The following is a 24,898-nucleotide window of genomic DNA, read 5'->3' on the forward strand; positions in this document are numbered from 1 at the left end:
TCAAATGTAAAGCCTCAAGTATGCTAGTTCAATGCTTTGACACTTCTACCTATATACTCAGTTTACTATATTTTCCCCTTCAGTTTGTAGTGTGTTTGTTTGTTTGTTTAGTGCTAGAAACCCGGGGACCCAAATATGTTAGATAAGTGTTACACGCCCCAGCCCCTGTGGGAAGCCTCTGATTCCTCCCATCTCAGTCTGCACAGTGCTTCCGTCTCTTCCCCTTAGGATAGGATGAGCCCTCTCTGCTATCCCACATCCCTTTCCCTCTGACTGCCTGTTCCAGCTGGTGATAACATTTCTATTGGTGTAATAGTTTGACCAGTGACTACTTCCTCTGGTATTCACTGATCTGATGGAATTAGTCACTTAACAAACTAATTAGGCACCCCCTGCTTGCTAGATCAGGAGGACTAACAGAGGAGACTCACTGGTAATTATAGCATTATATTATGAGCAATAGAATCTGGAGAGCTAGAACCACATCTTCTTCATTCAGTCTTGGTCTCCACACATATTTGAGCACAAAGCAAATACTAATTCAAGAGACATATGAATGGGCGAGTTTCTGTCTCTTCCTCCCAGAATATCTGATAAGTAGTATCTGAGGCTTCTCCTGGACCGCCTGGAGGTTAAGCGACCATCCTGGCCCATGCATCTAAGTGACATGCTGAGCTGTGAACCTCTGTCAGTATAAACTGCATCCTAGAGGCCAGCATGTCATAGCAGCTGAGGCATACTACTGACTGAATCCTAGCAATGGTAAAGCTAAGAAAAGTCCCAGACTAGATTTTGTATCAACCCCATATCGTTAAAGTTTCAGGGTACTGGAAAAGAGGAAGCAACCCTAGTGTGATTGTTCTATTTCCTTAAACATTTCTGGTCCTCCCCTCCCTCTTCCTCCCTCCTCCTGCTTTCCCTCCTTTACTTCCAAAGCAGATCTGATCGTGCTGCTTTTCTTTCTACTGAATACTGTCACTTTTAATTCAAGGCTGGACATTTCTGTTTTCTTGGGCTCTTATGAACTGACCCATTTCTTTTCTATTTCTTTCTCATGCTGACCTCCTAACTCCAGCCTCACCCTACACCCTTGCCCCATCCATTTTAAACTTCTCCACCTTCCCTCAGAAAATCATTCCTGCCTAGATAACTCTTCCTCGGCCTTTTGCCTAGACAGTAAGAACTGTTCTGGCTTTCATGTACATTGAGTTCATGGATGTGCGCTCTGTGCTCCAGACTTCCCATATCTAGACTATCCTCACCAAGGCCCTGCTCAGCATCTTTTCCTGATGTCTCTGCTAAGCCTCATCTTCTCTTGAGACATCCTCTGGAACCTCCCCAGCAGGGTTAAGTAAGAACTTGAACTAAACTCTTAAGTCAGTCCTTCCATCCTCATCAAAGAAGTTAGGGTAGAAACCATGCTCGCTTGTTGGTCTCCGCCTCTCCCGGCTCTCCCACATTGTGTCAGGTAGGTGCTTCCTCCATCTGGGACAACACGAGTGAGTGATGAAGATGGAGCAGATCCTGACCAGCACGAGCATGTACAGCCCAGGCCCCAGTAGCCCCTGCTTTTATGGTGAAGCCTAACAAGACCGGAGGAAACTGTCAGCATGGAGCAGAGCACATGCCAGTGCAGCTGGGCACTCATGAGCCAGGTGGATGCCCCACCCTGGCTGCGAGGGGAGGCGACACCCAGTATTCAAGGTCAAGTTATATAGGCAGAGAAAGCAGGGGTCAGCAAGAAAATATCAGGCAGGAGGAACAACCTACAAACAGACACGGATATACGTGCTTACACTGACTTCAGAGATACTCATTCCTTCTTTTGGTGCCAGATTTTATAGGGTACAAGACCCCAGGACCTCGCTAACATTTGGATACTGGCATTTGTTTCCATGGAGGAAGGCAATGAGCTTCTCTGTCTGTCTGGGGCCACCTCTGAGCTGTGTATAGCATCAAACACACCCTGTATGTGTGTCATAACAAGAAGCCCTCACTGCACAGTGTAGGAATAAGAATTCCTGTTTATTAAAGTTGAACAAACAGAGGCTCTGAGAATTTAAAGAATGCTTGGTAATACACACGTAGTAAGGGCAGCTTTTCTCTCTTAGAAAGACACACTTACTCCTTACATTTTTTCTGTAGACTACATTCAGTCATCCTTAGCATTCTTTCAAGTTGCTGCTTCTAGGGGACCGGATGCTGCACCGACTTCCCCCAGTTCTTCTCTGTCTGAGGCTGGGCTGGCTGACTCTCCGCCACAGGCTTCATCCTGCTGCAGTGGCTTTCTTTCTGTGCGTGGCTCTCTTGCTCCCTTTCACACAGCTTCTGTGAACATAGGAATGGCTCTGGGGTTACACTTTTAACTACAAAGAGGGTTAGTTTGTGAGTTGGCTTATTTGGTGTTCACCCAGTGATGCCAGAAGCATCTTTGATAAAGATCTACAGGTGCACACTGAGCCCGGGGACAGCAGCTTGGACAGCCAGGCAATTCCCTTCACTGTCGACAGTGACTCCCCACTTCCTATCCTGTGCCAGGCACTGAGGTTAAGGCCCCATCAGGGAAACGAGCACACCTTCATCAGTGGCCCCCGAGCCAGGGGCAGTCCAGTGCTTTCTGCTTTGTTAAACATTGCCATCCAAAGCCTTGACTCCAGAAGTTTAGTAGTTCTAGGAGGAAGTTTAGCCTCTCTCTTTAGGAGCTGAGAGTTTAAGTGACTTGCCCAAGATCCTAACCCTAGAAGCTGTCAGCATGATTCAAACCCTGCTAATTGACCTCTGTTTCCCCTCTGCCTGCTGCTCTCTCTCCAGACCTGGATCCAGGTGTCCCAGGATTGGCCTCTCAGTCTGTTATCATAACCAACATACAGACTAGCTTTCCATCTGCAGAGACACTGAAGAAATACTGTCTCTTGAAGGAACATGAGGATTATAGTGCCCTGACTAGAGCTGGGATTTAAAAGAAAAAGAAGACATCATAGCTCAGCTTCATGGAAAGAAATGTGGAAAGCCATGGTCCCTCTATAACTCAAATATACTAGACATCCTTCTTCAAGTCCCATGAGTGGCCAAGGAGCAGAGCTCAGTACTTTTCCAAGTGGTATTTAATGGACTTTTTATCCTCTTTATCAGCACTCACAGCCCCATCACTGTGTCGAGTTCCAGGGTCCCACAGATAAGGACTTACTGACCCATATCTGTCTTCATGAGCAGGGTCAATGGGGCCTTATTTAGATCAATGGCAGAGGTAGCAATCCCTTTGCAAAACATACTGCCTTCTCAATTTTTTTTCATATAAAGTGAGTCAGAGATCTGGAAACAGAATCTTTGTGTTGGATAAAGAAACTGGGAAATGAGACCCACTGGCAACTCTCCCTTAGCTACTGTGACCACAGCTGCCAGAGACAGGCAGAAAGATCTGCTGAGAGGGCATCTGTCCTTTCCCTTTCTCTTTAACCTGATAACCTCTCTCTCTCTTTTATTTTTTTACAGGGAGAAGAAGGGAAACAAGGCAGAGATGGGAAGCCAGGTCCCCCTGGAGAGCCGGTAAGGGGCCCACAAATCTCATCATTTTAGGGATAAAATTCATAGCTTCTCAGTAACAGTTACTCTGAGTTCAAGGGCTTCTCTGAACCATACACAGTGATGTTTATTTTCTAAGTATCACTTTCCTTGCTTCTCCTAAACTGTCCCTATGTTATGGAGGGAACTGAATCTGAGGAAAGTGAAATGGCCAGCCCAAAAGTCAGACAGCAGCTGGTGGCAACACAGTATTGATAATAATTTAATTGATAAAATTAAGTTTCAATAAATGGTTACATAAAAATATTTTACACCAAGATGGCAGCAGTCACGATATCAAAGCAGCCTAGCTTTGAAGTTGGCTCCACTCCTCCTGGGCTTTGCAAGTGTCTGAGCTTCATTCTCGTTTCACATTGAGTTAGGGCGGTACCCTAACTCACCAGGGTTGCTGGAACATCAAGTGAGGTAAAAAATGCGTGATGTGCGTCAGCCCAGCCTGTTAATTATGGTGGTGAGTTACTTTTTTGTGACTGCCCTACTTTTAATTCCAGAAGAGGTCAGAACTCTGGAGCCTCCAGAGACACAAAGTGGAATGACATAAAAGTCTTTATAGCAAGCTTTATGTTTCACTTAATTTGTTTGGTCATAAACTATTATGACTCATTCCGAGTCTTATGCAACTTCCTGGAAGCACCTTTTGTCATTTTAGTTTGCCAGATGCTGAAGCCAAAATTCACTGCTGAGAGGAAAAGAAAGAGCTTTCTGCAGCAAGCAAAGTGAAAAGCTCTTGCAGAGCCGTGGGGAGTCTCCACCCAGCTGAGATGCCCTTTGGGGAGAAAGGCAGTCCCTGGTGGAGGTGCCCTGGGGGCACCAGAGTGGTCCTCCATGGGTCTTGTGTTCCCCTGGGGCAAGGGGCACTCCATATGTCCCTTCCTTTTGTATTGTAGTTCTCAGAAAGGCCTATGGGGTATAGGTACCATTATTGGCCCCAGATGAGGATCCTGAGGCACAGAGAGGCCAACAGCTTGGCCAGTATCAGAGAACTGGTCAGTGGAGCTTCCAGAAAGCACACCCAGAGGCTGACCCAAAGCTCAGAGCAGGGAGCAGACCTCTCCACCCAAGACACACTATCCTGAGAAGTTTACCTTATAGTGAATGGGAGTAAGGACACTGATCATCACTCAGTCTGTTCATGGAATGCCTGCTCCAGTCCAGGCCCATGTCAGGCTCTGGGCCTTCTCATAGACAAGTGTGGGCCTGTACTGGAGAAGGAGAAGCATGCAGAAGACAGGGCTGGTTCTCCTGGACCAGGCAAGACTCATTGAACCCAGGGGCAGGGCAGAAACACATAGTGGACAGAAAACACATACTGGGCACTCTGGAATCAGGCTTCTGTATTGCCACTACCTGACTTTGGGGCTGGTCATTTTTTCTCCCAGACAGGACTCTGTAAACCCAGGGGCACCTGAGATGCCCGTTATGGAGTTCTTTTGCTAGTTCATTCTGGGACTTCACTGAGCATTCATCCTGATGTGCTATGACTCTGAGCTGTTTGGGAGGATATTGGCACAGGATAGGAAGAGTCTGGAATTCCCTGAGATATTGAGACAGAGATTTCAGTGCAGTTAGAATATTTTGGAGGGATCTTAGGAAGCACAGAAGGAGAGGACCAGGGTCAGGGAAAGTTGGAAAGGCAGGCCTAGTGTGTGCTGCCTCCAGGGTCAGCTAAGGGGCAGGGTTCCCTGAGAAACTGAGGGACACACCTAGTGTGTCCTTCCCTTCACATCCTGGAGACAGGGCAAGGTGGATGGGACATTTATCCTTTAAATGCCAGCCCTTCATGATGGAGGATCACTCCTGGAGGCATTGATTCCCATGCACTTGGCTCTTCTGCACAGCAAAGTCAAGTGCCCCCTAGAGCCAGAGAACAGCATGTGGTAAAGATACCCACTAGCCTGTGTTAGAAGCTGTGACAAGAGGCAGGTGTTCTCTTGATTGAGCCTAGAGAATGTGGCTGAGAGATGGCATCATTTGTGACAGGTAGTATGTGGTCTCTTCATTTTGATAAGTTCCTACGTGAGTGATACATGATACAGATAGATAAACAGAGAGAGAGAGAGAGAGAGAGAGAGAGAGAGAGAGAGAGAGAGAGAGAGAGAGAGGGAGAAGGTAGATAGATGGATGGATGGAGGTATGGGTGGATGGATGTACCTATTTCTTAATATTTTTATTCAAGAGATATTTGGGCATTAATTAGAACATAGGATGAAGTGAGAAGTCTCTGATGCCTGAATACTTCAATTAGAACCTCAGTTGTATTCTTAAGAAAATAGCTTAACTTCTTTGTACTGTAGTCTTTTGCCTGAGGGATAACAAAAGTGTATCCCTCACTATGTTGCAGTAAGAACTTATTGATATGGTGTCAAGCACTCCAGTTGTGCCTTGCACATGGGCAGCTTTCAATGGTGACCTACCGTCATTTTTCTGCTGGCAATTTGGGCCAGGCTAGACTTATATGCCCTAGATCACAAAGACCTACTGTGGAGTATTGTTGTGAATTTGCTGCAAAAACAGATACAGAAAGGGAAATGACCCCAGCATTGCATGGCTAAACATGAAGGAGTGGGCACAGAAGGAATGAACACATAAAAGTCAGATCCTGTGGTTTTCTCTAAACCCAAAGATGTTCCTCTCCTTCTCCCATCCCTCCCAGTGGACCCATGTCCAGTTTTACAATCTGTGAAAATGAGATGCACAGAGTATCTGGGACTTTCCATGTTCTCTGATGACAGTGAAGAGAGTCTGGAGCGCTACCCCATCCACCATTAGTTATACCCGCCTTCCACTCCCTTTCAGCCCCCCTTCTTTACCTCTGATCACTCTGTCTGCACCTGAGATGCCCCAATGCCCCATGCCAGGGCTCACATGCTTTTATTTATGGCTTGTTTCTGTCCAAGGCAATGCCAAGCTGTGGGAAGTAAATTTTTTTTAAATAGCAAGAGTCTACTCATAGTTTCTCTGTATCTGAGGAGATGGGAGATGGGGTAGGAGATGCTGTGGAGATAATCCAGGTCTCCCTGCAAGTGGGTGCACTGCTGGCAGAAGAAGAGCATCCTCTTGGGTGTGGCACGAAGCTAGAATTCTAACTGGCTTTGCCCTTTAGAAGCTCAGCGCAAATAGAATTGCTTTGATCCTCAGTGGTGCCATCAGAAAAGTGCAGTAGTCAGGGCTATATGAAATGCTTCCATGAATAAAATCACTTGTAGCTAATCTGTTCATATAACTTCTCATTAGATCAAAGCACTTTGGACAGTGGAAAGGGAACAGGGATAAATAATCTCGAGGTTAAATCTGTATAACCAGCCCCACCCTGAGAAAACCAGAAACTTGACAGGCCTATATCCATGATGGAGATTGGAAGGGATGGAAGAGGACCAGAATTCCAGGGGAGAAGGCTGGCACAATCCACAGAGTGCTTGTGAAAAAGCAATGATAGCCAATGTAGCAGCCAATGTAGCCGCCAAGAGCAGGCAAGTCCTGAACATGCTCAAACTCATCTCCTCTTCCTTCTTTCAGGGCAAAGCAGGAGAGCCAGGTCTGCCAGGACCAGAGGGTGCCCGAGGCCCACCTGTAAGTGTGGATTCTTTTGTGTAGTAGAATGCGTTGCGTGGAGCTGCCATCTCCATAGATCATGCTGCCTGGACAGGGGTGGATGAGGCCACTGAGTTCTAGAAGTTGTGCTCCTCCAAGGTGGACGTGCCTCTGTGTAACTGATTGTGTTCTTTCAATCTCGATAATCACCAACAGGTCACTGGTCCAAGTTTTCTTGATCTTTTCTCCCTTCTTATAATTTGATTGGGATGATAGAATCTAATCATCAGTCTTAATTATGGTTTTGAATACTTTCTATGCCTACAGGTTTTTTCCTCCAATTACTAAAGTAACCCATTCTAATTAGACAGTCATAATGATGGAAATGAATAAGAACAAATAAGAACAAATGAATGGTAGAGTGAAGGAAATGAAATCATTTTCAATTCTACAAAACAGAGGTGAAGCTCTGTTAACATTTTAGTATAGTTTTCTAGTCTTTTTTATAAAGCATCTCCTACATCTATGACTTTATATGTATAGTCTAGCTATTGTACACATAAACTTATGCAGTTTTTATATAAAATAATTCTAAATGCTTTAGCTGTTTATAATTTCAGAATTACTTATACAGTTTATTAATTGTTTTCATAAACACTATGATATCTGATGGAAATCCTGAAATCGAATTATCTGGTAAGAAGTTGCATATTCAAATGTTTCATATGTTTCCGTAATGTTGTTTTTCTTTAAAAAATCAATAAATCATCCGGCTGGTATTCAATAAGGAGGAAATAAAACACAGAAATCAATTTTTCTTTTTCAAAAATCTCCTTGCTTTTCACCTGACTGCAGCAGAAGAAACCTGAGAATGAGAGATACTACTTTCTCTGGGGATTAAAACACAGAATTAGTGATCAGTTTTTCCCCAAATGTACTTTAAATTAATGATCCTTTTACATCCTTTCTAAAGGCATTTTAAAAAATCTAATAAATTACTACTTACTATGTAGCAAAATATAATACCTTATTAGTTAAGGTATTCTAGTCTGTAATGGTCACTTTTATAAAGGTAGTTGGTTTCTGGCTGGGAGAGAGGTCCCTCCTTTCAGTCAAAGAGACCCATTTTCTGGGACCTGTCTTGAAGGAAAAACCCACCATCTAAGCACTGGGAATTGTGAGAGGAGTGCAGGGTGGAGGTTTAAGCAGGTTCAGGAAGACCTGGCTGGCTTGAATTTATAGGGATTCTGATAGTACTCTCACTGCTACAATCCAGAAAACCTGACCACACAACTTAGAGGAGGGTCGATTTATTTTGTCACAGTCTTTAAAGATTCTGGAGTTCAGAACTTGTGAGATCATTTCTACAGAGCTCAGGACATGGTGGCTAGAAGCAGAAGGAGGGAGAGAGTAGGTTCTGCTTCCACATAATGGATGCTGGAGGCAAGGCAGCTTAAACAAGCAAGGGGATTCAAAGTTTGAGCAGAGTCCCTAAGTCCACAGCTCCAAAAATCCACCTTCCCCACCCCACCTGCCTAGGTTACCACTCAGTAAATCCATTAAAATGGATTTGTTCACTGATGAGATTACAGCCCTCATGACTCAATTACACCAACTCTGAACATTAGCACATGAGCTTTCAGGGGACATTCTCTGTCTAACCATGCGAGGGGAAGAGAACTTGAGAATCCTGCTGACCTGGCTTAGTTTCAGTGTCCTTGAAGTAGATGGGCTGCCACAGGCAGGCTCCTGACCTGCTAGAGTAGGTGGAAAGCCCTGGTCATCTTTTACTCAGTCCTCTTGGTTACTCTTTAGAGGCACATTTTGTCCTCATTTTGTATCAGAGGTAACTGAGTTCCACTGAAGAGAAGTGAAGCACCCAGGAATCCAGTTAGGAAGTGAAGTCAAGGTTCAGAGACCAGACTCCACCATTAGCCCAGCTCCATTAGACTTGAGCCTCTTCCCCATTGGTAGCATAGATACTGCAAAGCTGCCAGGTGAGCATTTTATTGTCCTCATTTTCTCCAAGTGATGGCAGGATTCTAATGAATAGTGTCTTTTCTCAGGTTTTATATATAGTTGAATCCAATTCAAAGTATAGACAATTTCCTTCTCTTCTTCCTGTATCTTTCCCTCTTTCCCTCCCTTCTTCATCAGTCACTACCCAGTCCTGACCACTCAACAGGCCATAGACCTATGTTTCCTTGGTGTTCAGAATCTCACTGAATCCTCATGGCAACCTAACAGGCAGTACAAGCATACACCCAGTTATAAGACTGCAGCTCAGAAAGCAAAGAAGAATAAACAGTACATGTCAGTTCAGGGCCTGACTTGGCTCTCAACCTCCTTGTCCACTGTACCTACCAAACTCCCAGAGCTTCCACATTCTCTCCCTGTACCATGGAGACATCTTATAGAGCCAGAACATCATCCTAGGGCCAACCAAGGTCATGCATTATTGGTCATGGTGGGAGAAGCTGCATAAGCTGCACCTTGACAGGCTGGGAACACATCTATTTAAGGAAGCCTATGGGGCTTTCGTCTAATGGCCTTACCCTAGGGTTCTCAACTCCTAAGGAGGGTCTTCATTTGGTTTTGAGATGAGGAGATGGAACCAACCAGGGGTTAAGTCTGGAAAGAAGTAGGTGGAAGCAGCCAGGAAACAATTGGTATTGGTTTCCAGGGCCCTATTTGGCCAGAGCCTACCTCTTTGAGTTGCTTACAGTAGAGCAGAGGTGTGTTCAGCAATAAATGGGTTGTGTGGGAAGTGCAGTGCCACTACACTAACTGTGTGATAGGCAAGCCCTGAGCCTCAAGTTATAAAAGGGGGAAGGAAACCAATCTCACAGGACCTGCTAACCTTGAAATACGAATGCAGGTGATGGTCATAGAGTGATGCAAATAGGGTCCCACTGAGAAAGCTGTCCCTTCTCTTTCTTTCATGGATGTTTTTTTTTCTTTCTACCCTTCTTCCCTCCTGTTCTCTCCACCTGTTCCTGGCACAAAGCAAGGCTCATGACATGGCATTTGGTAGCAAGTGAGGGGAATGAGGGTGAGCAAAAAACAGAGGTCATGAGGCAACTGGAACAGCACCCAAGGACCTGCCCTTGTCTGACCCATAAGCCTGCTCTATGGTGGGATAATTCCACCTTATTTCTTCCAGGGCTTCAAGGGACACATAGGCGATTCTGGAGCACCTGGTCCTCGGGTAAGTAGATGTTTGACCTTGGAGGTTATTCAACAGAACTCAGAGATGACACTTGCTAGGAAGAGGAATCCTGGGACCCACAGGCATGGCAGTACCAGATTACCCAAGACAGAACACTGTGAGCAGTGTTGCCCCCCTTTTTGTCTGATTCCTCTAGATGATTTTTAGAGGGCTGAGCAGTGTTCCACAGCAAGTTTGGCAATAGCAGCCTGGACTCTGGTTGGTTTTCATCATCTGAGATGATCACTTCACTACTGGACCCTCCAAAGCAGGTCCTAATATTGGACTTGTCTTACAGAGAAGAAAGCTGAGGCCAAGAGGTGGTGGGAGAACACATAGACTTTATCCCAGATAGGATGCCTCCAGAGCCTGCTTTCTCTTACTTTAAGTCCTTATATTTTCTGAATGCTCAGAATGAAAATGGCCTCTGGGGTCAGTGGTTAAATTACCTGCATATTGTAAATAACCTGGAGAAAGTCCCTGAAGGCAGAAAGGTCCACTGCAGATAAATAGGAGGAATCCAAGTAGTTTGTGTGACACTAGTGGCCTTCCTTCCTATCTGGAGCTCCAGAGCATGCACAGCCCCAGGAATTTCTGCTAGCCTTGTGTACACACAGATGCCAGGTCAGGACCAGGGCTCTGCACAGAGGTGCCCACTTCAGGGTCCTTGTATCTCTACCTCTGAAGCTGTCTGCCTATAGCTGCAGCAGCTCAGTCTCTAACGTGTTTTTTTGTTTGTTTTTTTTTAGGGAGAGCCTGGTGCCATGGGGCCTCCTGGACGGGAAGGGTCACCTGGAAAAGATGTAAGTGTGTTCATAGGGTGCTGTGGGTTCTGGCTGGGTCCATGGTGCTGAAGGATCAAGGAAGAAACAACACAAAGCCCTGGCACAGTGGTTGGTGGTAGCGCATGGAAGTGATGTTACACAGCTGGTTGACACAAGCAACTGAAGCCTGTTTTTTTTTTTTTTTTAACTCCTTAAAGGTTTCAGCTTTATGGGTGGTGTCTCTGCCTATCTGTGGATAGGGGGCTTTCATGGATCAATCATACTTTGTTTTTTGGTACCAAAAATATGCCTATTAGATGGACAGCCTTCCATGGACTTGAGAGGCATGCCATAGTATTTTTATGAATTATTTCTCTATTTCCTATGCTTTCTGGTGCTGAAGATAATCACAAGCCTTTCACCACTTCTCCTGCCCTCTATTGCCTCATTCTCTATGGCTCTGATGGCTCTCAACTTGATTTGGTCTTGGAATCAGGGCAGAGAAGTAGAGTTGCATCTGGGTTGCATAGCTGAAGAAGTTGAGATAAAAACGTTTAAGGAACACTGGGCGTGGTGGTACACGCTTGTAATCCCCGCGCTTGGGAGGCGGAGACAGGAGGATCGCGCTGGTTCGGAGCCAGCCTCACTGACTTAAGAGACCCTGTTTCCACATAAAAAAGTTAAAAAATAGGTCTGGGAGTGTAGCCCGTGGGAGTGTATCCCGGAGGTAGAAGGGCTTCCAGGAACCCCAGTACCACAAAAAAAAAAAAAAATTAAGGAGTTATTTGTGGTCATACAGAGAGTCAAAGACATGAGGAACCATTTGTCAGTCAGTATTTCTCAGGAAACCAGCCACCCACCATAGCTGGCATCCCACAGTGTCATCCGACACAGGGGATGCAGAGTGGCCTCATGGGAATAGGCGCCTGGTGAGAATCATGGCACCAGGTCCTGACGTTCCCAGTGGTTTCCTGCATACCCGTTGTTCCTTCAGGACCAGCCTGTGACTTTTGACTCTCTAAAGCACATTGGCTTTTTGTCTAATCTGCTATCCTGGGATGAAGGAGCTTAAACATATCACAAAAGAAATCCAAACTAGTTCCAATGTTTTCTTTTTTTAATGTCAGACATCTGAACTTTATTTTATTTTATTTTATTTTTTGGTGCACCATAGACTCACATCATAATGTGGATTGTGTTGACAATGGCATATATTCACAGTCCTTGGGGCCCTCCCCCTCCTGTTTCCCCTGTTCCCTCCCTCCCAATACTGAGTGTCCAGGTTATCAATGTTATATTCACTTGTATAGACATATTCAAATGTAGCTTTTTATTGATTAACCTCAGCCTTCTTCCTCCTTTTCCCCTCCTTTCTCGATTTGCTGAGATTTCCCCATTATATGGAGTCCCTCTCGTATCCCTTATATTCCCTAGTTTGGATATATTAGAGAAAACATACGTCTCTTCACTTTCTGTGCTTGGCTGATCTAACTTAACATAATGTTCTCCAAGTCTCTCCATCTTCTTGTGAATGACATGATTTTGTTCTTCTTTATTGCTGAGTAGAATTCCATTGTGTGTATTTTTCATAATTTTGCAATCTATTCATTTGTTGATAGAGACGTACGTTGGTTCCATATTTGGCTATTGCAAATTGTGCTGCTATGAACATGAGTATGCATATGTTACTGTAGTTCTCTGATTTCTTTTTTTGTTTTTTGCGGGTCTGGGGATGAAACCCAGGGGCATTTGACCTTCAAGCTATACCCCTGCCCTATGTTTTATGCTTTATTTTGAAACAGGGTCTCACTGAGTTGCAGAGGGCCTCACTAAGTAGCTGAGGCTGTCTGCGAACTGCGATCCTCTGGGCTCAGCCTCCCAAATTCTGGGATTACAAACGTGTGCACCACGCCCGGCTAGTTCTCTGAACCCTTTGGAAAGATACCCAGGACTGGTATAACCAGATCATATGGTATATCTATTCCCAGTTTTCTAAGGAATCTCCACAGTGATCTTCATAGCAGCTAAACTAGTTTGACCTCCCACTAACAGTGTAAAATAGTTCCTCTTTCCCACATCCTCCCAGCATTTATTGTTATTTGACTTATTTATGCTTGCCACTCTGATTGGGGTTAGATGGAATCTCAGTGTAGTGTTTATTTGCATCTCCCTGATGGCCAATGATGTTGAAGATTTTTTCATGTATCTACTGGCCATTTGTATTTCTTCTTTTGTGAAGTGTCCGTTCAATTCACTTCCCCATTTCTTAAAGAGAAGGCAGCTCATTGACAAAAAAAAAAAGAATCTAGTGTTTCTCTTAGCAGTTGTAAAACCAGTCTAGCGTGTGAAGCCCCATGTGTACAGCTAAATTTAGAGCATACCCCCAACTCTGTCCCAAACAGGACCTCTCAGAAGCTGAAGGGTAGTTTGAAAATTCTTGTCTAACCCACCCTGCTCACTTCAACCTATAGAAAAAAACAATACAAGGGTCTCTCAGGCAAGAAAGGGGTTGAGCTCAGCTCTCAGCCCAGCAGGGTGGAGCGTTGACAGGAGCCAGATGTTGAGCAATGCTTTTTGCCTCTATTTCAGCTCTCTGGCTCTTTCAAATGAAAAACTATATATATTTTCTAAGCTTGGGGTGGTGGTCCACATCTATAATACCAGTACTTGGGAGGCTGAGAAAGAAGCATCACCCGTTTGAGGACAGCTGCAGCAATTTAGTAAGAACCTCAGCAACCTAGTGAGAACTTGTTTCAAAATTTAAAATAAAGAACTGGTGATGTAGTTCGGCAGTAGAACGTCTCTGGGTTCAGTCCCCAGTCCCCACCAACATACATAAGCATTTTCTATAATCCAGCGAACTTTGTGTAGGGCCATGGCCCAGCTTCTGTGTTTTAATCTGTAATGTGGGTAGGATTATAGCATGCCACAAGACTGCTTGGAAGACCATGGGAGGTGGTGGTGGTAGTGAATTGCCACCCTTTGCAAACTGTAAATCACTGTACACATGGCTAGCATCATCTTCATCATGGTGGCTAAGGCAGAATTGGTTCCACAGTGCTATCCATCAGATGAGGAGAGGAGCTCAAGAGGGCTTGTCTTGTTTCTTCTCTTGGTTTGAAATGGAGCCACCTGAAATGCCTTGGGCACCATATGGAATAGTCTGATTCAAGTAAATAAATACATGAACGCATATATTAGAGCTTTCCAGTATTTCCCCCATCCAGGTGAAGTGAGCTTGTCTGCATTGGCAATAACTGATGGGCCATGAGGGATGCTGAGATACTGCTGGTTATCTTGGGTCTCTTGGTGAGGGTTGCTCCATATTTGAAGCAGAGCCTCCCTCATCCTACACAGTGGCTTTCGATGATGTAACCTCTCTCTCTGTTTGTTCCAGGGTGACATTGGACCTGCAGGGCCACAGGGTCCCCGAGGACTAAGGGGCCCACCAGTGAGTTTTGCTTTGACACCAATTTGCTGCATGTTTCTGCGGGGCTGTCATCATGCTAAAAGTGTGTTGGTTCACCCTGGTGCAGCCATGTGTGTTGTTAATAATGGCTACATGTCATGGCTTGTAGTAAACACCCTCTGGTGCCTCCAACACAAGAGACTTGACCATTCATCCACAGTCCAGAAATCAAGAAGGTGCTACCTGGATCAACTTGCCAGACCCCTTCAGGCTATTCTAGGGCTGTGTTCACATTTTTCACAAGAGTCCCGGTGCTATTGTAACAAAATACACAAACTGGGTGGCTTAAACAACAGAAATACATTTCCTTGTAGTCCTGAGGGCCAGATGTTTGAAATTGAGGCACTGCAGAATTGGCCTTTTCTGAGGGGACCCTTCCCTTCTACATGTGTCCAGCAGCTCTCACAGGTTTTCTAGCCAGCTCAGATTTCCTTAGCTTGAAGATATACCACCCAATCTCTGTCCATATTTGCATGGCATTCTGCCTGTGTCTGTCTCCAAATGTGCCCTTTTCTTAAGACCATCAGTAATACTGGGTTAGTAGCCCATGCTAAACTCCTGTAACTAGTTTCCTCTGTGAGCAAGGTAATATTCTCAGGGCCTGGGCCTGTGGATTTCGAGGTCTCACGGTTCAACCCATAACACTCCCTATGTGGGTAATTATTTTGGATAGCTTCCCTGCCTGTTGGTGCAGCTGCACAAATACTTGTCTAAGTGTAGATTAAGAGAGCAAGGGAAAGGAAGGTAGGAGGCAGATATATAGGTGCCTAGCACTGTGTGAAGAGAAGAACATTCACTCAAAGGGTCATAGGAGGAACTCTAGATGAAGAAGAAGAAGTCATAGCTGAGCAAATAAGGTGACCTAACTGAGGGGGAGGAGAGAAGAGGGAAATTTCTTAATAAATATACACGATGCACATTCATAAACATATCAAAGTAAATCAGTAAGCCAAACATGCGGAGGGAGGTGGAGGGAATGGGGTGGGAATTGAGGAAGGGCTAAATGAGTGATGTGTGCATGTGTGCCTCTACCATCTTGCGCCCAATGAAGATATATATGACTACAATACACCAATAAAAAATTAAAAAGAAACACAAGAAACATTGGATGCATGAGGTGCATAACACAGCACACTGCAGTAAGCTTTTTAAATAACTACAAAGAATATATGCTAAAATAAATAAAAGTGCATGTTATTTAGTAGGTAGTTAAAGCAATCAGTAGTCACTTATTAGCAAGTACTCCACGCTGCGCATGAGTCTACGTGCTGTGCACCCTCCAGCTGGTGCAGTAGTAGGGCTGTTTACACCAGCAGCACCACAATCCTGTGAGTCATGGGCAGCACTGTGACATCAGGGTGGCTGTGACATTACCAGGTAATAGTAGTTCTCCAGTTCCACTTGAGTTACAGGACTGTCACTGCTCAGAATATCATTACACAGCTCATGGCTGTCTTTGTGGATGCCCTGTGTTTGTTTACAGTTGTGGGGAGTGCCCAGCCTAAAAACCTATAGTCACACTAGGGTATTTATAAGAAAGTACAGGAGAATTGAAGGCTGGGATTACAGGAAGCTTAAAGTCAGTCATTGAATTTTTCCCAAACCCCATGAGGCAGGCATGCAACTGTTCACATTTACAAATGAGCGAAAGAGGCACAGAGAGGCCCAAGGTGCCCACAGCCACACAGCCAATAAGTAGCAGAGCCAGAATTTTGACTCCAGTAGTCTGGTTTTAGAGTGTGCAGATTTAGCATCCTTCCAGGACCTGTGTTACCCAGATTTCTTCATCACAAAGGTCATCTTGGAAGAAGGGGGCATTGCATTAGACAAGAGTTTGAAGCTCAGAATATTTGGAGAGGGTATCTGTGGTTTCTGGAACCCGCACAGGGATCCAAGGGGCTCCTAAAGGAAGGAAGGATGTGAGAAGGGGTTAGTGTCTTAGGAAGTGGTCAATCCCCAGCCCCAGCAGGCCCCCAGAGCCTCTTCTGACACCCTGTGCTAAGGTCTTATGGTCCTTATTCTCCCTCTCCGTGGGGACCAGAGGGAGAAGGAAGAGAGATGTAATTTCTACAGGCATGAGCCTAAGCACATATTTTTAGAGGGACACAGATGGATCAGTGGGTGGAGGGAGTGTGGGGACTAGTAGAGGCAAGCATGAGCTGGAACGGGACCTGTCCCTGTTTACATACTGCTCCCTTCTCCAGCATCGCCCTGCTAGCTCAGGATCCCAAGCAGGGCCTGTCCTTTCTCTGAGCCTCAGTATCCTCATATGTGATACGTGATTCCTGCTCCCCTGAATGGTTTTTAATCATGTGTGAGATTTTTAGAAGCAAGTTGGAGGCTCTGGTTTTAATCACAAACCACAGGTTTATCCTTAATCAGGGTCTGAGCAGTGCAGGATAGAGCAGTGCTGCCCCAGCTCAGCACCTCTCCTGGGGAACAGGGGACTCAGAAGGATGGCAGAGAATCTTTCTGGGTTATACAGTGTCTGTGACATTCTATATTTCTTTCCAGAAATATGATCTATGACTTCCTGTCCATCTGCCTTAAACTCAGATCTTAGCTTCTTCAGGACCCTCTCAGGAAGGGCACTTTACATTTCTGTGCCTCAGTTTCCCATTTGTAAACTGAAATGCTGTCTGTGTCTGATATGAGTAGTGAGTGTGTTGTTGAGTATGAAGTCCTTAGGTGCAGGCAGGTCAGTTGCTTTTAGCTTTAACACTTCTCACACATCCAGCCCATTCATGAACACATGATTATAGGGTCATTGCATCTTGTGGCTAAAGGATGGATGGATGATGTTTCTCTGTGATGTTCCTGGTCTATTCATATAGCAGAGAGCCTCTGTGTCTGGAACTGTGCTTAATACTGCAGATATAAGTGTGTCAAGGTACAGCCCTTCTGTGGGTAACTATGGCAGGGGCGAGCCAGGTAAGTCAACTCATCAGTAAGCCCTGGGAGGAGGGATGTGTGGCTGGCAGAGGAATGGGGGGGCTCAGCCTGGGAAGTTAAGCTGTGAATGTTAGGCTAAGCAGGAATATTTTTAAATTTTAAGTTCTTTTTAAAAAATGTATTGCTACATTATATTCATACATCATATTGGGGTAAAAAACTTGTGTGGACATACATGTACACATAACCTATTTAACCCCTACCCAATTCCCACCCCATTCCCTCCCCATCCCTCCTTCCCTTGCTTGGCTTAGTAATTGACTTTGATATGTTTAAGTACATTGTGTATTTTAGAGAATTTCATTCTTCCCCCCTCCCATCCCCTCCTTTAGGTTATATTGTTTGCTCTCCTATAGGATTTTCTTTTTCATCTAGAGTTCCTCCTATGACCCATTTATCCTTAGCTTTCACATAGTAGGAATTTGAGCTTGGAGAAGCTGGGACTATTATTGAGCCTTTGGATTTTTTTTTACTCTATCAGGGATCTTACTATATTTGTCAAAACTACCGATGTACACAAAACTCCTATGGAGTCAAAGGATATTAAAATCCTGAGTGCAACATAGAACCTGGAGTGAAAGGACCTGCCTTCCATGGCTGCACAGACTGTAAAGCCATGCTTCCTCTCTGCTGCTTGCAGGCAGCTTTGCCCCATGATAGCCAGGATACCTGGCAAGAGCAAGTTAGAAGAGGAAAGGTTTATTTGGCTCATGGTATCAGAGGTTCAGCCCAGGGTTAGTGGGCTCCAAGACAGAAGCATCATGGTGATAAGGTGTGGCAGAGGAAAGCTTCCAGGGCAGAGAGCAGAGAGAGCAAAAGAGAAAGGGACCAGGGACAGATCTAGCCCCTGTAGCCATGGCCATAGTAACGTACCTCCTGCAGCCACACCTTCCTGCCCAAAGTCACCACCTAGTAAGTCCACTCAGGTGATTAATCCATTATGGACTTATCCACTAATCGGGTTGGAGCCCTTTTTCAATTATTTCACCTCTGAAAGTTTTTGTATTGCCAACACATGAGCTTTCCTGGGAGACATTCCACAGTCAAACCATAACTACCTCAATGTTACAATCTCTTGCATGGGGCAGAAATGATGCCCCTGGTTGGGGAGGAAAAGAGATGAGGACTGTGCTGTTCTGCTGAGACCAGCACTGGTGATGTGAGCTACCATGTGTGAGCTGAGTTGTGTTCAGAGTTTGGTCTTCACACAGCATCTGAGTTAAAGGATGTATGTATGGCTGGATGAATGAATGAGGTCATGATTATTTACCGTGCCTGTGTGGTGGACACCAGTCACTGGGATGGGCTTTGCCATGCCCACAAACTTGTTTAATCCCACAATATGATGCATTACATATAATAAGCTCCTTTACAGGTTGAGAGGCATTCTCTGAAGAATGAAGTGGTTTGTGGAGAGCCATACTGACCCCAGTGACAGATTCTGTGTGAAATCTGTTCCCCCGTGTCCATCATTTCCTTGCTTTGTAATCCTGTTGCGGTGTGCTCTGGTAACGAGTCCTGTCAGAACAGTTATATCTATTTCTTCCATCAGGGTAACAATGGATCCCCAGGCTCTCCAGGAGACCCCGGGCAACCAGGAACCCCAGTGAGTACTCTTCCACTCCTATGTGATGAAGAGGGCACCAGGAAGCTCTGAGAGGGCAGGTGGATCCTATTACATGTTGTCTAGTCCCTGTCCCTGGACACATCAGTGGGGAGATGTGAGGCTGAATGGTAGAAGTAGACTAGAAGCTAGAGGGGACAGGAAACCTCTTTAAAAGTTTAAAATGCAATTGAGGTGGAGACAGGAGGATCGCACAGGTTCATAGCCAGCCTCGCTTGGCTTAGGAGACCCTGTTTCCAAATAAAAATGTAAAAATAGGCCTGGGAGTGTATCCCATAGGTAGAAGGGTTTCCAGGAACCCCAGTACCACAAAAAAGTAAATAAATAAAATGCATGCAATTTTGCACCTGTGTTCTGTTTTCTGCTACCACAGCCATTAATAACTGTTGAGTAGTCCAAAAATCGTCAATACAGTCGCACAGTGGATATTTCATGTTTTTAGAAAATGAAAAGATAGACAAGGCAAGATGAGCAGTTCTGGCCATCTCAGATGTCAGGCTGAGTGTGCAGCTAGAAGCAGGGAAGAGAGGGGACCACAGGAGAGGTCAGGGTAACAGTAGTAGAGAGAGAGTAGCATGATTCACTGAACAGAGGATTCAGGTTTGGGGTTAGGGTTTGGTCTGTAAGGAGACATTCTTTGATTGACTTGGATGAATCATGGCCCCTTGATAGTCTCCTCCCATCCCATCAAGGTTTTTGATTTGCTAAAATTAGCAATCCTATTTAGGATGGCTCAGCAAGTGGCAGTCAAACAGTTTCAGCCAGGGCAGTGTGTTTCTTGTCCTAGCCAGTTAACTGTTGGCACTGAAAGGCCAGGGCGATCAGAACCCCCCACCCCTGATCTTCCTGGATCTTCTATACAATCTCCTCCTGTGAAATTTTAGTTATGCCAAGGCACTGTGCCTTCCTGGCTCTCTGAGAGACCCCCATCAGGAGCCTTGGCCTCTGGCTTCTCATTGCTGGCCAGAGCAACTGATGGGGCAGGAGCAGCCATGAGGCTGGATCCCACCCGGATAGAGCCGGCCCCAACAGAGCCCATGCACACGTGGGCTTCCCAAGAAGGCTCAAGTGGAAAGATTCTCAAGGGCCTTTAGAAAGACCGAGCCCCAGACTGTGAGCCTTGGCATCCCCATGGTAAAAGTGCTTTGCTTCACAGGAGGATTCCTTGAGGGCCCATGCACATCTGGGAGTCTTGCTAAAATTCTCTCCCATTTTGTGCCTGATACCTTGAACAGAGAGACCATCTGTTTACAGGGACACTTCTCATCTTGCCTCCACCCCATGGCAGTGCTGCCAAGATGCCCAGGACACCACGTTTCCCCTCAAACTCATTCTCTACTGAAGGCAAAGGTCCCTATTTTGTGGATTTCTCAGGCCTTCAGAGTTTGGAGAGGCCTAGAGTTTCTGAATCTGCTTAGTCTGTGCATGACCCCAAAGAACAGGTCCTTGTTCTTCTTTTGCAGGGCCAGAAGGGAAGCAAAGGAGAGAATGGCAGCCCTGGCCTTCCCGGCTTCCAGGGTCCCCGTGGGCCTCCGGTAAGTAGAGAACCCCCGTGGGGGCCAACAGGCCTGGTGCCAGGTGTGATGTTCACATGTGGCACTGTCTCCAGCCCTCCTGTGTTTTCAGGCCCATTCGCTCGGGTCATGAAGCTATGGTGAGGGGTCAAAGTGCATCAGATTCAGGGAACAGCAGATGGATCAGAGGTCACTTTTTCTGTGGGATCCCCAGTCCCAGGGCTCCCAGCCCGTGACCGCATCATGAGGCATTAGGAAAGTGTTCCAGCTTCCCTGAGCTCGGCTGCCTCCCTGCTCAGATTCCTAATAGCATCACTCACCTCTGAGGAGTCAATGAGATGATCCTTGTGCAGGGACTGCAGTGGTACCCAGCTCCTCACAGGTATTCAGTACATAAAAATGATCGTGATGGTGTGTGCACTTGGGTAGTGGCAGTGCTAATGATCCTAGAACTTAAAAGATCCCTAGAAATCATTTTCAAGATCAGCAAGTACCCAGGTATGGTAGCATACACTTGTAATCCCCGTACTTGGGAGGCTGAGAAAGGAGGATCGCAGGTTTGGAGCCAGCCTAGAAACGTAGGCCCTCTGCAACTTAACACCCTATACCCTATTTCAAAATAAGTAAAATCAGGCCTGGAGCTTAAGTTCAGAGGTAGTATGCCTCTGAGTTTGGTTCTCAGTCACACACACACACACACACACACACACACACACACACACACTAAGCAAGTTTGGGTGGGGCATGGCGGCACACACCTGTAATCTCAGTACTTGAGAGGCTGAGACAGGAGGGTCATAGGTTCCAGGATAGCCTCAGCAACTTAGTGAGACTTAGTGAGATCCTGTTTCAAAATAAAAGATAAAAAGGGCAGGGGTTATAGCTCAAAGGCAGAGCACCCCTGGGTTCCACCCCAGCATCAAAACAAACAAACAAACAAACAAGCAAACAAACTTACTTGGACTGCTGGGCCAGAACATGTAGGTGTTTTATTAAGGCCCACATGTAAATTTATTCCCAGCTGGTATTTGAGTCTAGGTCCCATGATTTGACAGCCAGATGCTCAGAGAAGATGCTTCTGGGTATCCTTACCAGTTTTCTGGGAAAAGGCAAGCTAGGGGCTCAGGCATTCTAGTCCATGACTGGTGCATTCTGCGTACTCTGCATACCTTGGGCTGCTGACCAATGCCCAGGGATTATATGTGATGTGCCAGAGACGAGAGCTTCTCCACATTCCCGCCGACCTCCTCTGGTTCAGTTCTCCTTTCTGGCTGCCCCATAGCTGGCCACACTGCCCTCCCAGGTGGTTCCCTTTGCTTCCTCTCTTCTGCTGAGAAGCCTAAGCTCTCACAGCTCTGCCCACTGGTCTTTACTTGATTTTATTCACTCAGCTGCCCCTTCTCCATCCCCTTGTTAAGGACCTGGCTGCCACTAAATAGCCAGATTCCCCCTCTTGACAATAAAGATCTCCTAGTCATGAAGGTAGCAGATCATTTGACCAGATTTTACTACATGACTGCCACTGTCCCAAGTACTTTACAAAGAGAAACACATTTAAATATCCTGGTGTCCTAGAGACAGGCACAGCTACTCTTCATATTTTTAAATGAAGAAACTGAGGCCCAAGGAAGCTTTCCAAAGTCTCAGAGCCAATTACTAGGGAGCCAGGACTTGCACTCAGAACCTGATTGCACCTTTGGCCAAGCACTGCGATCCTGCTTCGTAGAGAGACTGCTCTCCTTTCAACTGGATGGTCTGTGATTCTGTCAATGAGGAGCACGGGGAGGGAGGCTCTCCTTCCCACTGGGGACAGTTTTTGCCTTCCTCCGTATGCCTCTGGGTCAAGTAGACCATCAGTTGCTGTCTGCTGGGATATGAGTTAAGTGTCAGTGTCTTTTTGAGGACAGCCATGTTAGTTTCACTGTATCAATTGCAGGGCCACCTGATGCTTTCCTCTGTTTTGCAGGGAGAACCAGGAGAGAAAGGGGGACCGGGCAAGGAGGCAAGTATTATGCCCCATCTCCCTGTGGGAGCTGCAGGCTGGCATGCTGGTGGGAAGCCTGTGCAGTCTCAGGGGGACCTGAGTTTAGAGGGTCTTTTTTTTAAAAGCTGTATTGTCATTGTATTGAGATCATTATTGCATTTTGAGCAAGGGACACATATTTTGATTTCCAAAACCTCACCAAAAGTGCAACCACTAGTGGCACCATCTGGATATGTCTCTCCTTATCTCTCCCTCAGCACCTCTCCATCAAGTCCTGACAACCTAGGCTTCATAGTACCTCAGTTCTGCCTAGTTCTCTGCATCACTTCATCCAGCGTCCTGCTCCAATCTGTCATCTTCTTTCCTCTGAGCCATCACAATGACCTCCTAACAGGTTTTCTCTGCCCAATCTCATCCCTCTGCATTTCCCTTCCACCCTATGGCCAAAGATCTGTGAAACATGAACACGTGATGCCACTTGACAGTTCAAGTCTCAGCACTGCCCTCCCTTGCACTCTCAGTAGATCCACTAGCTTCCTGCTGCCCACTGACCTTCCTTCTCTAAGCTCCCCAAAGCTAGCCTGTTAGTTCCTGAAGTGCCAAATTCTTTCCGCAGGGCCCTCTTTACCGAAAACTGCACCCCTGCTCTCCCTCCTTCTTTCTATGCCAACTCCCCTGACACTAGAGAGATAAAGTCAATGCCCCACTGTGCAATGTCTGAGCACCTTTTGTGTCCTGTCTGAGCCCAGAGCCCAACACAGAAGTGCATGTTGAATAGAGGAATAAGCAGAGGGAGAGTTCTATGGAAGTCAGTATATCCATTTCCAGCCCTGTGCTCTTTCTTGAAAGAGGAAGATGCATATGTTTTAAGTTTTTCCTTGTTGTTGACCAAAACACCCGATAGCAGCATTTTAGAGGAGGAAGGATTCAGTTTGACTCATGATTCAGAGGATTCAGTCCAGGGTCAGCTGTCTCCAAGGAAGAAACATCATGGTGAAAGAGAATAGCATAAGAAAACTGCTTAGCTCATGGTACCCAGGGAGCAGCAGAGAGAGAAAGGAAGGGGCCAAGGACAGGTGTAGTACCTAAGGTCACACTCTCAGTGACCTCCAGCTATGCCCCACCTACCTATCATTTTCACTGCCTTCTAGTAAATCTACTCAAATTATTAATCCATCAAATGGATGAGCCCACTGATGAGGACCGAGCCTATGTCATCCAAACATCACTGAAACCCACTTCTCAGCCTTGCTGCACCGGGGACCGCGATTACAACACATGAGTGTTGGGAAGGACACTCCATATCTAAATCACAGCAACCCATTTTCCCTCTGTCCTGGGACACTTTGTAACTGGGAGCTTCTTTAGAGCTGGATCTATAGCTCCATGTCTGGGAAGAATTTGATCTTGGTCCAGCCATGGCTGGCCACTCACTGGGCGCCACTCAATGACCAACTACTGCTCCTTTTTACCTATTGGAGTGAGGTGGCTTTGCTTTTGGAGGGCTGCTTCTGCTCCATGTGCTTATAGGTGGGACTACATGAATTCTTTATGGCTCTCTATTACTTTTCAGAATAAAGTTTAGTCTAAGTAGACATCTGAGGTCTTTTCCAATTTGATTTCACTTTTCTTTTAGTATTTTATTTTATTTTTTCTTATTGGTGCCTTGTAGTCAGGCATTTTAATAGAGTACAAGATGGTAGAGGCATATATTTAACCCTTCCCCAGTTACAGCCCCATTCCGTCCCCCTCCCTCCTTCTCATGTTTGACTTACTGACTGACTTTGATATGCAACATGTACATTAGAGAATTTCCCTCTTCCCCTTCCCATCCCCCTCGGTTAGGTCACCTTATTTGCTTTTCTATGCTTTCTCCTTCATCTAGAACTCCTGCCTTGTGCTGGGCCACACACATTTCCTTCCTCACCTTGCAGGCCGATCTTTACTCTTCCTTCCACCTGCAGTGCCTTTCCCTAACTGCTCCCCCTGTTAGATTCTATCTAACCATCAGGGATCTGTCCTTCCCAACGTACAAAACCATTTTCTTTTTCTCAGATTGGCCAGAGCACCTTCTTGTACTTCTATTACAGGAACCAACCCTGTCTGTCTTGTGTTAGAATAAGCTGTGCTCGCATCTTCCTCTTTGACTATGAGATTTGTGAGAACAAGAACAATGTCTTATTTTTCTCTCTGCATGGATAAGAGGGAGGAGGGCAGCTCTACATGGAGGGAGGGTACAGTGGGTATTTTATTGGCTGAAATGGCACACA

General features: G+C 45.8%; 1 protein-coding gene across 1 annotated transcript in view; it reads left to right on the forward strand.

The window, feature by feature from the left end:
* The window catches only part of COL22A1 (collagen type XXII alpha 1 chain), a gene marked incomplete at both ends in the record, with an annotated part of 240,887 nt that overhangs the window by 201,628 nt on the left and 14,361 nt on the right, over positions 1 to 24,898 (forward strand). The window contains 8 exons of the mRNA XM_080694710.1: positions 3,493 to 3,546; positions 7,099 to 7,152; positions 10,277 to 10,321; positions 11,071 to 11,124; positions 14,483 to 14,536; positions 19,059 to 19,112; positions 20,594 to 20,665; positions 22,611 to 22,646. Of these exons, the coding sequence (XP_080550836.1) occupies positions 3,493 to 3,546; positions 7,099 to 7,152; positions 10,277 to 10,321; positions 11,071 to 11,124; positions 14,483 to 14,536; positions 19,059 to 19,112; positions 20,594 to 20,665; positions 22,611 to 22,646 (423 nt within the window). The remainder of the gene's footprint in view (positions 1 to 3,492; positions 3,547 to 7,098; positions 7,153 to 10,276; positions 10,322 to 11,070; positions 11,125 to 14,482; positions 14,537 to 19,058; positions 19,113 to 20,593; positions 20,666 to 22,610; positions 22,647 to 24,898) is intronic.

The sequence above is a fragment of the Muscardinus avellanarius genome, assembly GCF_963383645.1.
Source record: "Muscardinus avellanarius genome assembly, chromosome: 4".
Taxonomy (NCBI): domain Eukaryota; kingdom Metazoa; phylum Chordata; class Mammalia; order Rodentia; family Gliridae; genus Muscardinus; species Muscardinus avellanarius.